The 14,420-nt window shown below is 48.1% G+C and overlaps 3 protein-coding genes across 3 annotated transcripts in view; all 3 read right to left on the reverse strand.

Annotated features, from left to right (window-relative positions):
• LOC124036080 (phosphatidylinositol phosphatase PTPRQ-like) overlaps nt 1-3,832 on the reverse strand; it is a 46,553-nt gene extending 42,721 nt beyond the window's left edge. Inside the window, exons 1-3 of the mRNA XM_046350224.1 lie at nt 3,223-3,832; nt 2,707-2,970; nt 2,297-2,590 (exon numbers count right to left, since the gene is read on the reverse strand). Of these exons, the coding sequence (XP_046206180.1) occupies nt 2,297-2,590; nt 2,707-2,970; nt 3,223-3,358 (694 nt within the window). The 5' untranslated portion in view covers nt 3,359-3,832. The remainder of the gene's footprint in view (nt 1-2,296; nt 2,591-2,706; nt 2,971-3,222) is intronic.
• A 401-nt stretch (nt 3,833-4,233) lies between these two features.
• LOC124042179 lies at nt 4,234-6,361 on the reverse strand. The gene is made up of 6 exons (XM_046360619.1): nt 6,172-6,361; nt 5,861-5,992; nt 5,578-5,722; nt 4,949-5,248; nt 4,650-4,867; nt 4,234-4,428 (listed from the first exon to the last, which is right to left on the reverse strand). The coding sequence occupies exons 1-6, from the start codon at nt 6,235-6,237 to the stop codon at nt 4,234-4,236; spliced, it is 1,056 nt and encodes a 351-aa protein (XP_046216575.1). The 5' UTR covers nt 6,238-6,361.
• Nucleotides 6,362-7,226: 865 nt separating this feature from the next.
• LOC124042272 (otogelin-like protein) overlaps nt 7,227-14,420 on the reverse strand; it is a 50,850-nt gene continuing 43,656 nt past the window's right edge. Inside the window, exons 41-55 of the mRNA XM_046360676.1 lie at nt 13,224-13,583; nt 12,868-13,053; nt 12,517-12,729; nt 12,326-12,430; nt 12,125-12,232; nt 11,896-11,997; nt 11,701-11,805; nt 11,542-11,576; nt 11,287-11,350; nt 11,013-11,191; nt 10,789-10,893; nt 10,435-10,554; nt 10,221-10,266; nt 8,214-8,293; nt 7,227-8,107 (exon numbers count right to left, since the gene is read on the reverse strand). Coding sequence (XP_046216632.1) covers nt 7,907-8,107; nt 8,214-8,293; nt 10,221-10,266; nt 10,435-10,554; nt 10,789-10,893; nt 11,013-11,191; nt 11,287-11,350; nt 11,542-11,576; nt 11,701-11,805; nt 11,896-11,997; nt 12,125-12,232; nt 12,326-12,430; nt 12,517-12,729; nt 12,868-13,053; nt 13,224-13,583 — 2,009 coding nt within the window. The 3' untranslated portion in view covers nt 7,227-7,906. The remainder of the gene's footprint in view (nt 8,108-8,213; nt 8,294-10,220; nt 10,267-10,434; nt 10,555-10,788; nt 10,894-11,012; nt 11,192-11,286; nt 11,351-11,541; nt 11,577-11,700; nt 11,806-11,895; nt 11,998-12,124; nt 12,233-12,325; nt 12,431-12,516; nt 12,730-12,867; nt 13,054-13,223; nt 13,584-14,420) is intronic.

Here is a 14,420-nt window from a genome sequence, read left to right on the forward strand (position 1 = left end):
TGCACTGTGATAGTCTCAGAGGTCCGTTAAAAGCACAGAGAGCATCATGAAGAACAAGGAACACACCAGGCAGGTCCGAGATATTGTTGTGAAGAAGTTTAAAGCCGGATTTGGATACAAAAATATTTCCCAAGCTTTAACCTTCCCAAGGAGCACTGTGCAAGTGATAATATCGAAATGGAAGGAGTATCAGACCACTGCAAATCTCCCAAGACCTGGCCGTCCCTCTAAACTTTCAGCTCATACAAGGAGAAGACTGATCAGAGATGCAGCCAAGAGGCCCATGATCACTCTGGATGAACTGCAGAGATCTACAGCTGAGGTCGGAGACTCTGTCCATAGGACAACAATCAGTCGTATATTGCACAAATCTGGCCTTTATGGAAGAGTGGCAAGAAGAAAGCCATTTCTTAAAGATATCCATAAAAAGTGTTGTTTAAAGTTTGCCACAAGCCACCTGGGAGACACACCAAACATGTGGAAGAAGGTGCTCTGGTCAGATGAAACCAAAATTGAACTTTTTGGCAACAATGCAAAACGTTATGTTTGGCGTAAAAGCAACACAGCTCATCACCCTGAACGCACCATCCCCACTGTCAAACATGGTGGTGGCAGCATCATGGTTTGGGCTTGCTTTTCTTCAGTAGGGACAGGGAAGATGGTTAAAATTGATGGGAAGATGGATGGAGCCAAATACAGGACCATTCTGGAAGAAAACCTGATGGAGTCTGCAAAAAACCTGAGACTGGGATGGAGATTTGTCTTCCAACAAGACAATGATCGAAAACATAAAGCAAAATCTACAATGGAATGGTTCAAAAATAAACATATCCAGGTGGTAGAATGGCCAAGTCAAAGTCCAGACCTGAATCCAATCGAGAATCTGTGGAATGAACTGAAAACTGCTGTTCACAAATGCTCTCCATCTAACATCACTGAGCTCGAGCTGTTTTGCAAGGAGGAATGGAAAAAAAAATTCAGTCTCTCGTTGTGCAAAACTGATAGAGACATACCCCAAGCGACTTACGGCTGTAATCGCAGCAAAAGGTGGCGCTACAAAGTATTAACTTAAGGGGGCTGAATAATTTTGCACGCCCAATTTTACAGTTTTTGATTTGTTAAAAAAGTTTGAAATATCCAATAAATGTCGTTCCACTTCATGATTGTGTCCCACTTGTTGTTGATTCTTCACAAAAAAATACAGTTTTATATCTTTATGTTTGAAGCCTGAAATGTGGCAAAAGGTCGCAAAGTTCAAGGGGGCCGAATACTTTCGCAAGGCACTGTATATCCACAGTAAAACGAGTCCTATATCGACATAACCTGAAGGCCGCTCAGCAAGGAAGAAGCCACTGCTCCAAAACCACCATAAAAAAGCCAGACTAAGGTTTGCAACTGCACATGGGGACAAAGATCGTACTTTTTGGAAAAATGTCCTCTGGTCTGATGTCTGATGAAACAAAAATAGAACCGTTTTGCCATAATGACTTTTGTTATGTTTGGAGGGAAAAGGGGGGAAGCTTGCAAGCCATGGGGGTGGCAGCATCATGTTGTGGGGGTGGCAGCATCATGTTGTGGGGGTGCTTTGCTGCAGCAGGGACTGGTGCACTTCACAAAATACATGGTATCATAAGGGAGGAAAAGTATGTAGATATATTGAAGCATCATCTCAAGATATCAGTCTGGATGTTAAAGCTTGGTTGCAAATGGGTCTTCCAAATGGACATTGACCCCAAGCATACTTCCAAAGTTGTGGCAAAATGGCTTAAGGACAACAAAGTCAAGGTATTGGAGTGGCCATCACAAAGCCCTGACCTCAATCCTATAGAAAATTTGTGGGATTAACTGAAAAAGCGTGTGCGAGCAAGGAGGCCTACAAACCTGACTCAGTTACACCAGCTCTGTCAGGAGGAATGGGCCAAAATTCACCTAACTTATTGTGGGAAGCTTGTGGAAGGCTATCCAAAACATTTGAACCAAGTTAAACCATTTAAAGGCAACGCTACCAAATACTAATTGAGTGTATGTAAACTTCTGACCCACTGGGAATGTGATGAAAGAAATAAAAGGTGAAATAAATAATTCTCTACTATTAAAGTAAAGTGGTGATCCTAACTGACCTAAGACAGGGCATTTTTACTAGGATTAAATGTCAGGAATTGTGAAAAACTGAGTTTAAATGTATTTGGCTGAGGTGTATGTAAACTTCCGACTTCAACTGTGCATACACACACACTTCATCACCCACAAAATCATCTGAGGAGATGGAAATATGAGTGTGTTTGTGTGTACTCACGTGTCCTGAGTGTGTGTGTTTGGTATGCTGGTCCGGTCCTGTGTCGGCTGGTGCTGTAGACACTGAGATGGTACTCCTCCCCTGGAGTCAGGCTGCCAACTGTTACTGTGTGCTTACCTGGGGGGAATGGCCACCAATCGCACACACTCTTACACACACACACACCCTCACACACTCCCTTACACACACACACCCTCACTCCATCACACACACCCAATACTGGTCTCTGGACATACAGAACCACAGAACTGCTTCCTACCGAGAGAGGGACAGCTGCCTGCACGGGCCCAGGCTCTACACAAAGACAGGAACACACACACACAATGAGAAAGAGATACACACAGTATGATGGAGCAACACCAACATTTGTTGAAACTTCAACTTGAACACACACGTCTCTGTGGGCCTACCTGTTCTGTATGTGGTGTTGATCTCTTGGCTCATGTTCTCTCCTCTCACTGAAGCCACACCCACCTCGTAGTTCTGCCCTGGACTGAATATGGCTAGGAACACACACCTGGACTCATTTACCCACAGTTCCATGGGGCGGGCCTGGCTGACGGGGCGTAGCCTAACATAGTACCCATCAGGGCTTTCACCTGACGGGGCGGACCAGCACGCTGTCAGATTCTCCCCTCTGCTAGACACAACCACACCACCTGGGGGGCTCACCGCTACCAACACACACACACACACACACACACACACACACACACACACACACACACACACACACACACACACACACACACACACACACACACACACACACACACACACACACACACACACACACACACACACACACACACACACACACACGCACACGCACACGCACACGCACACACACACATGCACACACTCATTCAACATTATGCTGTAAAAAACAAGTACACCCGAAGCGTTACACAAACAGACTTTCATACCAGTGTATAGGGTCAGTTCCTCCCCTCCACAGCTCTCCACACCGTGTTCTGTGACGGAGTCAACTCTGACCTTGTACTTCCTGAACCCCTCCAGTCCTGCAATCACAGCGGACCTGGCGCTGCTAGCCACAACCATTCTCGTCTCCTGGCCTGAGGCTACACCCTCCCAGCGAACCAGAAAGTTCCACCGCACAGCATGCTGGGAGTCTGGGGCTGTCCAGCTTACTGTGATCTGACTGGCTGTCACATTGCTAATGGTGATGTTTCGAGGGGGAAGGGGCCGTGTGTGACAAGTCTGAGCGCTCCCCAGGCTCCATGCGGCCCCAGTAAGGTGGGAGGCTCTGAGGGACAGAGAGTAGACCTTGCCTGGGTACAGGCCTGGCACTTTCAGCCCTCTGGAGAATAGAGACACTGGGACTCGACCTGCAGTCCTCCTCTCCTTCTCTTCCCCATGTTTTTCTTCCTTTTCCTCCTCTTCTTGGTATTGGACATAGAGCTGGGGGGCAGGGTGAGAGGAGTTTACGAATGTGAGGTCACTCCAGTGAAGCTCTGCATCTCTCTCTGTTACCTCCACCAGGTGAATGTTGAATAACGGAGGGAGGGGGGAGGAGAGGGACTGAGAGAGAGAGAGAGAGAGAGAGAGAGAGAGAGAGAGAGAGAGAGAGAGATGGAGAGAGAGAGAGAGAGAGAGAGAGAGAGAGAGAGAGAGAGAGAGAGAGAGAGAGAGAGAGAGAGAGAGAGAGAGAGAGAGAGAGAGAGAGAGAGAGAGAGAGAGAGAGAGGAGAGAGAGAGAGAGAGAGAGAGAGAGAGAGAGAGAGAGAGAGAGAGAGAGAGAGAGAGAGAGGAGAGGGAGAGAGAGAGAGAGAGAGGGAGAGAGAGAGAGGGAGAGAGAGAGAGAGGGAGAGAGAGAGAGAGAGAGAGAGAGAGAGAGAGAGAGAGAGAGAGGGTTAGTGGGTGTCGGACAGGGGTAAAGTGTTATTAGGGTGTTTATTGACTCTGGTATTGAATGTATTAATGCATACTTTCCCAGTGACAGATATAGGGTAAAGGAATGTGGCAAAAGAACGAAGTCAGGAAGTAGCCTCGTCCAGTAGTGTTCCTCTGTAGAGCAAAACAGTCAGTCTGATTGGCTGGCAGTGATGATGATGTCATAACACTCGTCAGGTTGTAGGAGGAGCCATCAGACCAGCGGGGCAGCCCCTCATCCTGTGAAGACAAACAACAACAAAAAACGTTGTGTGTTTTTTTTGTCAGACACAGGCTGGGAATGTCCCAGTCATCAGTTTTAAATCACAGACTAACACACTCCTCTGTAAGGAGGAAGCTAATGTGTCTGACTGTTTAGAAAGCAAACACCATTCATGCTAACACAGCCATTTATCTCACTCACATGGATATATCTGTGTGTGTGTGTGTGTGTGTGTTACCAGTCTGTCGTTGAGAGCGGTCCAGAGCAGTAGTAGGTTGTTGTGTGTAGTCAGGTGAGAGGAGAGGAGGAGGAGTTCTCTCTCTGTTTTAACATCCACCAGGTGTCCTCCTGAAGCCATGCCTATACAGGTTTGCTGGGCATCGCCCCACGACAGGCTCCGCCTACTCACACTGTGGCAGCTCCTTTCACTCGCCAGCCAACCAATAGGACACTGGGCTGAGGAGAGACAGTGGTCAACTCACAGTCAACTTAGACATACAGCGGTCAATGTTAATTATGTGGTTGTGTGTGTTGTACCTGTCTCCATGGTGGTGTGTAGTCTCTGGGTGAGGCTGATGTTGAGGTGTGTGAGAGGTGTGGTCAACTCTGCTGTGATGCTGTAGTTTGCTCCAGGCTGCAGACCTCTCACTACGTACGAAGAGGTGTGTGTGTGGTCAGAGTGTGTCTGTTCAGTGTGTGTGTATTCAGTGTGTGTGTGTTCGATGTGCATGTTGTGTAGACTGAGAGCAGTGAGGCTCTGTCTGTTCTGTAGGCTGCAGGTCAGGACAGTGCTGGTGGTGGTCACCTCGACACGGAGAGAGGAGAGGGGGACAGGAGCTACACAGTGGTGCACACACAAACAAACAAACACACACACACACACACACACACACACACACACACACACACACACACACACACACACACACACACACACACACACACACACACACACACACACACACACACACACACACACACACACACACACACACACACACACACACACACACACACACACACACACACACACACACACACACACACACACAACCTCTTTCAATTTAATCCATCATCTTTTAACTCTTTAACTCTTTCTGTTTCATAACAGGACATCCCTGTATAGGTCAATCCCTGTATAGGTCAGGGGTCAGGGTAAGGCTTACCGATATGAAAGGTCTTAGTCTTTAGTGTGGTATTGTTTTTTATAGCGTTCAGCGTGATGTCACTTCCTCCTGGCTCCTTAGCCAATTGCAGAAACAGCCTGCAGTCAGGAGAACACTCAGAGCGGCCAATCGGATCCAGCCACACCTGTAGGGGTGGGACAGAGAGTGGTTTAGTGGTTGCGATATGGTTGTGGTTGTCCGGTGGCTGTGCGGTATGACCGTGAGGCTGGGTGCTAGTTGTATGGAGCTAGTGTTATGGTTGTGTGGTGGATTACGTTCTGACCGTGAGGTTGTGTGCATTCTGGTAGGAGACGGTGTACCAGTCTGGATCCTGACTGGTGGGGAAGTGGCCAAACACAACCTCAACAACCACGACCGCAGGATCTGACCACTGCACACACAAGAGACTGACCACCTGGAAAGAGAGCGAAAGAGAAAAGAGAGACTTTTAAACCTCAGAAATTCTATACATATCATTTCTGAAACTTTGGCACAGACGGTTAAAAGAAGAGTTTTGTGATAAATCATAACTGTTTCACCTAAAAGGCATAGCTAGAAACGGCGTGTGTGTAGTTGTGTGTGTGTGTGTCTTACCTGGATGAACCCTGCCAGCAGCCACATATGCACGGTTCCATCCATGGGGAAGCCTGGTAATCTCATCAGCACACAATCATCTATAGATGGTACCACAACATACACCCAATATCAATGTTGCTTTGGAATCAGAAACTCATGGATGTTTGTATATCCCATCTATGTACCAAAGAGCGAATAAACTACACGACCAGAGGTTCCAGTAAGGTCTGAGGTTGTCAGAGCTCTGTATAAGAGGAGTGTATCACAGCTGAACTACACCAGAGTAGTCCTTCCCAGTGATGCAACACAACTTTGAATTTAGCGCCCCTCAGCAAATTTCTTTGAAGCAGAGCCTTTGTGGAGGCGTGCACAGTCCCATTCAATCAGTGTGTGTGTGTGTGTCGCTAACACCAATTTGTTCTGCCCCTGCCACCCTTCCTCTTTGTTTGGATAAGAGCAGGTTACTATGACAACTAGGCTTAAGGAACTCATGAAGAGAGGGGGAGAGAAAGAGAGGGAGAGAAAGAGAGGGAGAGAGAAGGAGTGGGAAGGAGAGAGAAAGACAGGGTGAAAGTAAAGAACTTAAAGTTCACTAGATAGATAACACTCCATACACCTCAGCATGTTTGCAGATTTATACTCCACTCTCTGTAGGGATGCAGTAATATGCTAACCAAGTCCACTGTGTTCCACACAGCAGATCAAAGCTGTGTGTGAATAGCGACTGGTTGAATGTGAGAAATAAGTATCATTCACTGATCAATCACTAATCAATCAATGACTAATCAATGTGGATTCATGCCTCTCCAATAGTTCATATCTTCCTTCTGGAGGTCACTGGTGTTTTACCTTGGATGAAGTGTCATTAACACTGTGTATTTACATGGTAATTATATATACAGATTGTTAGACTCCCACACGCACCATTATTACACACCACCAGGATAGAGCAACACAAACACACGTTAGCACTGAACAAGCTGTGTCAGCAGGGGAGTGTGTGTCTGGAGGAGGAGGAGGATGATGAGTTTTTCATTCACGCAACAAAACACCCACCAATCAGTTAGTCATTGTTAAATGTTTTATTGTTTTATTCTGAGAGGTTCTGTATGACTAGAGATTCTAGTCTATCTGATGGCATCAGCACATACTGATTACTGTCACAATGCTTCACATTAAACAACACAGCAAATACAGCGTTTTGTTGAAATACAGATCATCTACCATCAGATGCTCAGGTGGATTATCACCTTACTAAATAATTGATTGAGTTAAATACAAATATTTTTGGATAAAAGCTTTACTTGTAAAAAAAAATACTATTTTGTAAGAGAAATTTGATTGGCATATAAAACATGTCAGTCATCAAGAGAGCACTAGATCCATACTAAAGCAGCAGCGGTCTTGTCAGCTCAGACCAACTGATCTTAACATGATAAAGTCCGAGAGGACTAGCTAGTGTTACACACAAGGAGGAGCAGGCTACAGCAGTACAGATAGGACTAGTGTTATCATAGTACAGCAGGAACAGGTTACAGCCCGCACATCTGACCACTACATATCTGTAACGACAGGGTCACTATAACAGGTCAGCATACAGCCCTCCACAACACACTGAAGGAAGACTAAAGAACTCGCCTACATGGAGGCTTGACCTGTCTACTCTGACCTCTGACCTCTAACCTCTGTTCCATCTTCCATCCCTCCTATTGAACGCCATACTGAGCTCACACTGACTATCTTCACTCTCTCTTTAGTTCCATTGGCAGGAGCAGTCGACAGGCTCCTGGAAGCTGTAGACCACCAGGGTAGCGTTGTGTGAGCAGTACAGGGTGACGGAGCGGGTTTGTAGTCCACTCTCCCTGCAGCACTTACAGAAGCGGGCGTGGCTGTTGATGTTGAAGTTAAAGATGGTGGCAGATGGACACTTCCCATCACATGAAAACACTGTCACCTGAGAGAGAGAAAAGAGAGAAAGGGGGAGAGAGAGAGGGGGAGATTTTATTCTCTATCAGTGTTAACTTTTTAAAACTGTCTTATTGACACTCTCTCTCTCTCACCGGTGCGTTGCTCCTGCAGTCGTCTTTTCTGATGGTGGTTCGGATTGCCACACGTTTACACGTCTTGCCGTCCTCCTTACCTAAACACACACGCACACAGAGGAAACGCTGAGATGCACACGCATGCACACACACGCACACACACACACACACACACACACACACACACACACACACACACACACACACACACACACGCACACACGCACACACACACACACACACACACACACACACACACACACACACACACACACACACACACACACACACACACACACACACACACACACACACACACACAGCTTTCATCCTCAGCCCTAGATTCCTGTCACTCACACAGTCAAAGGTCTATTGAGCTGGGCTCTTTGTTGCCTAGCAGCGGGGGCTCAGTTTGATCGACAGTCAGCTGACCGGGGGGAGCAGTTCTCACGCCAAAGACCCAGCTCCTATTGGCCACTGGCCAATCAGGTTAAGCAACAGGGGGTTGGGGCTGGTTGGTGGAATGTTGAAAGATAGCTTGGGAGTCCAGCTCTACTCTCTTCATGCTTGAAGGATCAGGAATGATTCTAACTCACATAGAGCAGCGGTTTCCAACCAGGGGTACTAGGAACCCTGGGGGTACTTGGCCTATCAACCAGGGGTTCTAGGAACCCTGGGGGTACTTGGCCTATCAACCAGGGGTACTAGGAACCCTGGGGGTACTTGGCTTATCAACAAGGGCTACTTGAGAAGACTCATGAGGCCATAGGCCTACTGGTAAAATACACATGAGGGGGTAATTCAGGGGCACTCCATGCAGAGAAAAATTCAGTTGGTGGTACAGTAACCGCTGGCCTAGAGGACAATAACATATTGAACCATTGGAATAGGATTTTGCTATGAGGAATGTTAGGTGAACCTTGACCTGTAGTTGATATGTATGGAGTGGTAGGGCTAGGACTAGAACACACTCACTGTGATAGGTGAGAGATCGTGGTACCTGTGTCACAGTTACTACTACCAGTTGGGGTTATGGGGTGAGATGTGAGAGGTTAAAGATGAAAGGTGAGAGGTCGTGGTACCTTTGTCACAGTTAGTACTACCAGTGGGGGTTACAGGGTTAACGGTAAACGGTAAAACACCGACTCCAGAACCTGGGAGCAGCGGCAGGAACAGCAATGTCAGGAGAACGTCAGGAAAACACACAGGTTAACGTTGGTTTAGAACACATTTTCACACACAGAGTAATCAGCGCAGTGGCATGCACAGCCATGGGAGCCAGATAGTGTTCTCTGAGACTGGGGAAGACAGCCAGACGGCCAAACACTCAGGATCACTACACACTGATGCACCAAGGCTCATTCTCACTGGACAAACTCTAAACACCAAGCATCACCATTGGCCAAACTGTAAAAAATGTAGCATTCCCATTGGCCAAACTGGTCAAGCAGGCAAGCGGGCAAGGAGGCAGAGCTGCTGTTATTACTGGGAGAGCAGACTGGGTCTGTTGTCTTCACCTTTACATGTGAAATGAGTGTGTTTAATGGGACAGTTCACACAAAATACAAACTGCCTTCATTTTCTGGACACCTAGAAAGTACAGTATGGAGTCAGGTTAGCTACAGTGTATCATTAGCATCATAGAGTCTAAAACAACGGGAATGGTAGGACCGCTGTCTGCATGCTTTTGTTCTCTAGAAAACTGTAAGGTATGACAATTTCCCCACTAAAGAAAATATTTTATAAATCAACAGTAAAATCCTCCTTTAATATTATCACGACGTGTATCAGGACCATCAGGCAGATCTAGGACCAACCATAGAGCAGAGGCTGCTGGGTAGTGTAGTGATTCATGCTCGTTGTTGCCAGCCAACCACAAGCTTTTACTCTGTCCAAGGCTGCAACAGGCCGCACCCCCCCCAAACCAGTCAGCCAATAAGCCCAACCACTGCCAGGCAACGCCCTGCCCACCCCTGTGATTGACAGCCGAAAGCGTATGAGAAGCGAATGTGATTGGTCACTCACACATCCTGCAGCAGCCGTCCACATAGCTCTGGACCACGCCCCCATTCTGCAATGATTGAAGAAAGGTTACAGACAGACATAATTGTGTGTGAATGTCAGTGAGTGAGTGAGTGAGTGAGTGAGTGAGTGAGTGAGTGAGTGAGTGAGTGAGTGAGTGAGTGAGTGAGTGAGTGAGTGAGTGAGTGAGAGAGTGAGTGAGTGAGTGAGTGAGTACCTGAGTGCACTCTGTGTCATTGAAGGGGGGGCAGACCACCCCTGAGGCCAGCATCACAGTTCCCACTGTCGTCTCCACACAATCATACCGGGTACAGTTATCCACCCAGGAGCTCCCTGCCTGTACACACACACACACACACACACACACACACACACACACACACACACACACACACACACACACACACACACACACACACACACACACACACACACACACACACACACACACACACACACACACACACACTAAAGGTTAGCCATCCAGGATTTCCCCGTCTACACACAAAGTGTTAGTGTGTTAGATAGAGTGTGTGTCTATTTGGCAGTATAATGATGTGTGTGTTCTCACAGCGAAGAGCTCAGTGGTTCCGTTGTGATTGTTGAAAGAACAGGACACATTCTTACAGGAGCCACAGCACACCTGGGGATCTGATGATGCTACATACAGCTGGTGCTAAGAGAGAGAGTGAGTGGGAGGGGTGGGTGGACACAGAGATTCCAGAAGAATTTACCTAGATCCGATCAGGATGGAGGTTTGTGGTGTGTGTGTGTGTGAGAGAGAGAAACACATACCTGGCCACACTTCTGAGAGCAGTTGACAGCGGACACGTCCATGGCGTAGTATCCAGTGTGTGTATCACGATGTGTCAGACAATGGACGGTGTAACACAGCTCTCCTTCATAGTACTGAATCAGGCTCTGCCCCGGACCCAGCACCGTGACTCCCTGGAACACACACACCTCCGCCTTCTCTACACACACAGGTCAGGGCTCAGGAGTTAGGTAGCCTAGCAGTGTGTCTGTGCATAGTGTGTGTGGGTGTGTGTGTCTGTGTGTATGGACTTACTGCAGGTGTAGAGGGGGCAGCCACAGGTGCTTCTGCTGTCTGCGACCTCCACCTGTACCTCCCCCTGAGAGACCAGAGACGTTACTATGACCACACACACACACACACACACACACACACACACACACACACACACACACACACACACACACACACACACACACACACACACACACACACACACACACACACACACACACACACACACACACACACACACACACACACACACAATGCTGAAGCTGACTGACTCACCACCTGACAGACTGGGCTGTCCTCACACTGGCACTCTGAGAGGAGGAGAAAAAGACTGGGTTTACTACACAACTGGAGGCCTAGAACAGTGTTCTCTGTTTGGACCACAAGATTCTTTCAAAGAAACAGTTCTGGGAATGTTGGTGTGTGTGTGTGTACCACAGTGACGGTCGGGGCAGCAGTGTCCAGGTAGGGTTGTTTGGATCAGAGACAGACCAGGAGAACAGCTCAGAGTCGACTCAGGACACAGGTTCACGTCACACACTGCACACAGGAGGACATTGCGCTAAACATCAACACTGTGTGTGTATAGCGTGTACAGCTTGTTTAGAGTATAATGTTTGTGTGTGTTACCACAGTGGTATTGAGGGCAGCAGCTGTGGGTGGTGTTCAGATCCACAGCCAGTATCTCTCCATAAGAACAGGACGGCACGGGCTCGATACACGACTCACACACTGCAGAGAGAACACAAACATACCACTGACTGTTAACATTTCCTTTACAACTTGTACCCCAAGTCCAGCTACAGTGATGTTGGATGGAGACGGTAGACCCATTAAGAAGTATAAGGTTTGACCTTACCACACAGGAAGGAGTAACAGCAGGAGTTGTCCTCACGAACCTCCACTAGGAACTGATCTTCTCTACAGTCAGGTGTGGTGAGGGGGGGGCAGGCATGGGGGTCGCACTCTGGGACACACCAATCACAGGACTCAGTTATTAAAACACACCTAACAATACCATCAAATGATGAAAGATATTATGTTTTGGTTCAGTACCTACCACAACGGTACTCTGGGCAGCAGGACAGGGCACTGTAACCAATCACCAGCTGGTTCCCATTCTCACAGGGCGGAGCCTCACTCTCACAGATGGTCAGATTACATTCTGAGGGAGAACGAGAAAGAGAGAGAGTAGGTGTGTTCATGTCGGTGTCTAACCATGCATATATATGTGTGTGTGTGTGTGCTCACCACAAATCTGCTTGGGGCAGCAAGCCGCCTCCTCCAGGACATCCAGTACGTACTCTCCCTCCCTCTCACACAGCAGAGTGGGACTAATGCTACAGTCAGGTTCTACTGCTACCACAGAACCGTTCTCCAGGCAGCGGAACAGACAGCAGCTACGCAATGACCCGTTCCACACCTCCCCAGGGGCCCGCGGAGACCCCTCGTTATCAGTACACACTACACACATAGACACAGACACACATGTTAACAGTACACACTAAACAACAGAACCTGAACTACACAGTCATACAGAGCACCTGCTCACAGCATTGACATGTAGCTGACATAGAGCTGACACAGAGCTGACATACTCACCACACTGCTCCTCTGTGACGCAGTAAGAGGAGTCTGCTCGGTGCAGGATGGTTCCAGAGCGACACACACACTCTTCTCGGATGTGGGAGCAGGTGGTCTCCTCATAGAACTCTCTGTTCTGACAGGTCCGGGTAGTACAGATCGACACACACGCCTGGTACTCCCTACCTGGGGGACACCTCAATGCTACACATGCACATGCACACACGTAGACGCATGCGCACACACACGTAGACGCATGCACACACACACACCGCAAGAACACACACTTGTGTCATCACCAGCTAATGCAAACCTGATGTGTCTGTGTAGTAGTGTGTATTGTGTGTGTGTGTGTGTGTATACGAGGTCCTTACGGCAGAAGTTGTGTCGTCTCCAGTTGATGCAGACTTGGTAAGTGTAGCAGACAGCTACGTAGGCTGCCAGGAAGTCACACTGGTGGGCCTTATAGTGGAGGTCGCCTGCCCACATCACATCACAGAACTGTTCTGGAGACACCTTGCTGTGGCAGGGAGTGAAGGGTCTCTGTCTGAGCATGGAGAGACAGGTAGAGCAGTCTCCAGTGGTACAGTTGTCTCCGATGCGTCGTGTGTGTTCCGTGTCCTCTGAGGTGTGGACCCTCCAGGCCTGCAGGAACAGACCCAGGTCTGCCACCTCCCTCACCACCGTCCCGTTAGGCAGCTTCAGGTCATCCGCCGGGTTCCCGTCACAACACCCTGGGAGACACACCAGGAGGCACATGCACAGCTGAAGTTTAGAGAGGAGTAGAAGGTGCTTGTCACACCTGCTCCCCAGCATTACACACACCTGCTACTCCCCATCATTACGCACACCTGCTCCCCATCATTCCGCACACTTGGACTTCATTATCACCTTTATTTCTCTCCCTTTATTTAGCACTCTGTAGCCTAAGTCATCAGGCAGCATTGTTTCCATTCACGTTCTGTAAGAATCTCATGTTTTGTTTCTATGCATTCTTTATTATTTTATCGCCTTTTATGCTCGCTTCGAGGCAAGCAACACGGAAGCATGCATGAGAGCACCAGCTGAGATATAGGGGGAGCAGATCCGGGTGCCTTGTCTGCTCCCACCATATTTCCTTTCCTCATACAAATGACGGAGATTTGGGCCTTTGCGTCAGACTCATTGTCCAGTTCAAGGTGAGTAATTGCAGTTCTGATATCCAGAAGCTCTTTTTTGGTTATAAGAGACGGAGCAGCAAAATTATTTACAAGATCATTTACAAACAATGCGAAAAAACACACAAAATAGCACAATTGGTGAGGAGCCTGTAAAACAGCAGCCATCCCCTCCGGCGCCTTTATCGCTTTCTCGTTACTGATCTCACTCCGTCTGATGGTTTCACCACTATTATGGTTGTTGTGGACAGATTCTCTAAATCCTGCAGTTTTATCCCTCTCTCTGGTCTCCCTACCGCTCTCCAGGTTGATGAGGCACTGTTCCAGCAGGTCTTCCGGCACTATGGCCTTCCGGAGGACATCGTCTCTGACCGTGACCCCCAATTCACGTCACGGTATTGAAAGCCTTCAAGG

This window comes from Oncorhynchus gorbuscha, linkage group LG01, assembly GCF_021184085.1.
Source record: "Oncorhynchus gorbuscha isolate QuinsamMale2020 ecotype Even-year linkage group LG01, OgorEven_v1.0, whole genome shotgun sequence".
Taxonomy (NCBI): domain Eukaryota; kingdom Metazoa; phylum Chordata; class Actinopteri; order Salmoniformes; family Salmonidae; genus Oncorhynchus; species Oncorhynchus gorbuscha.

What these genes read in the sequence shown, in the direction of transcription:
- LOC124042179 (XM_046360619.1), bottom strand. Translation starts at nt 6,237, where the DNA reads ATGAGATTACCAGGCTTCCCCATGGATGGAACCGTGCATATGTGGCTG. An exon ending in GACTAAGACCTTTCATATCG is followed by an intron (nt 5,249 to 5,577) that starts GTAAGCCTTACC and finishes ACCACTGTGTAG; the next exon opens with CTCCTGTCCCCCTCTCCTCT. An exon ending in CCGCTCTCAACGACAGACTG is followed by an intron (nt 4,429 to 4,649) that starts GTAACACACACA and finishes TTGTCTTCACAG; the next exon opens with GATGAGGGGCTGCCCCGCTG.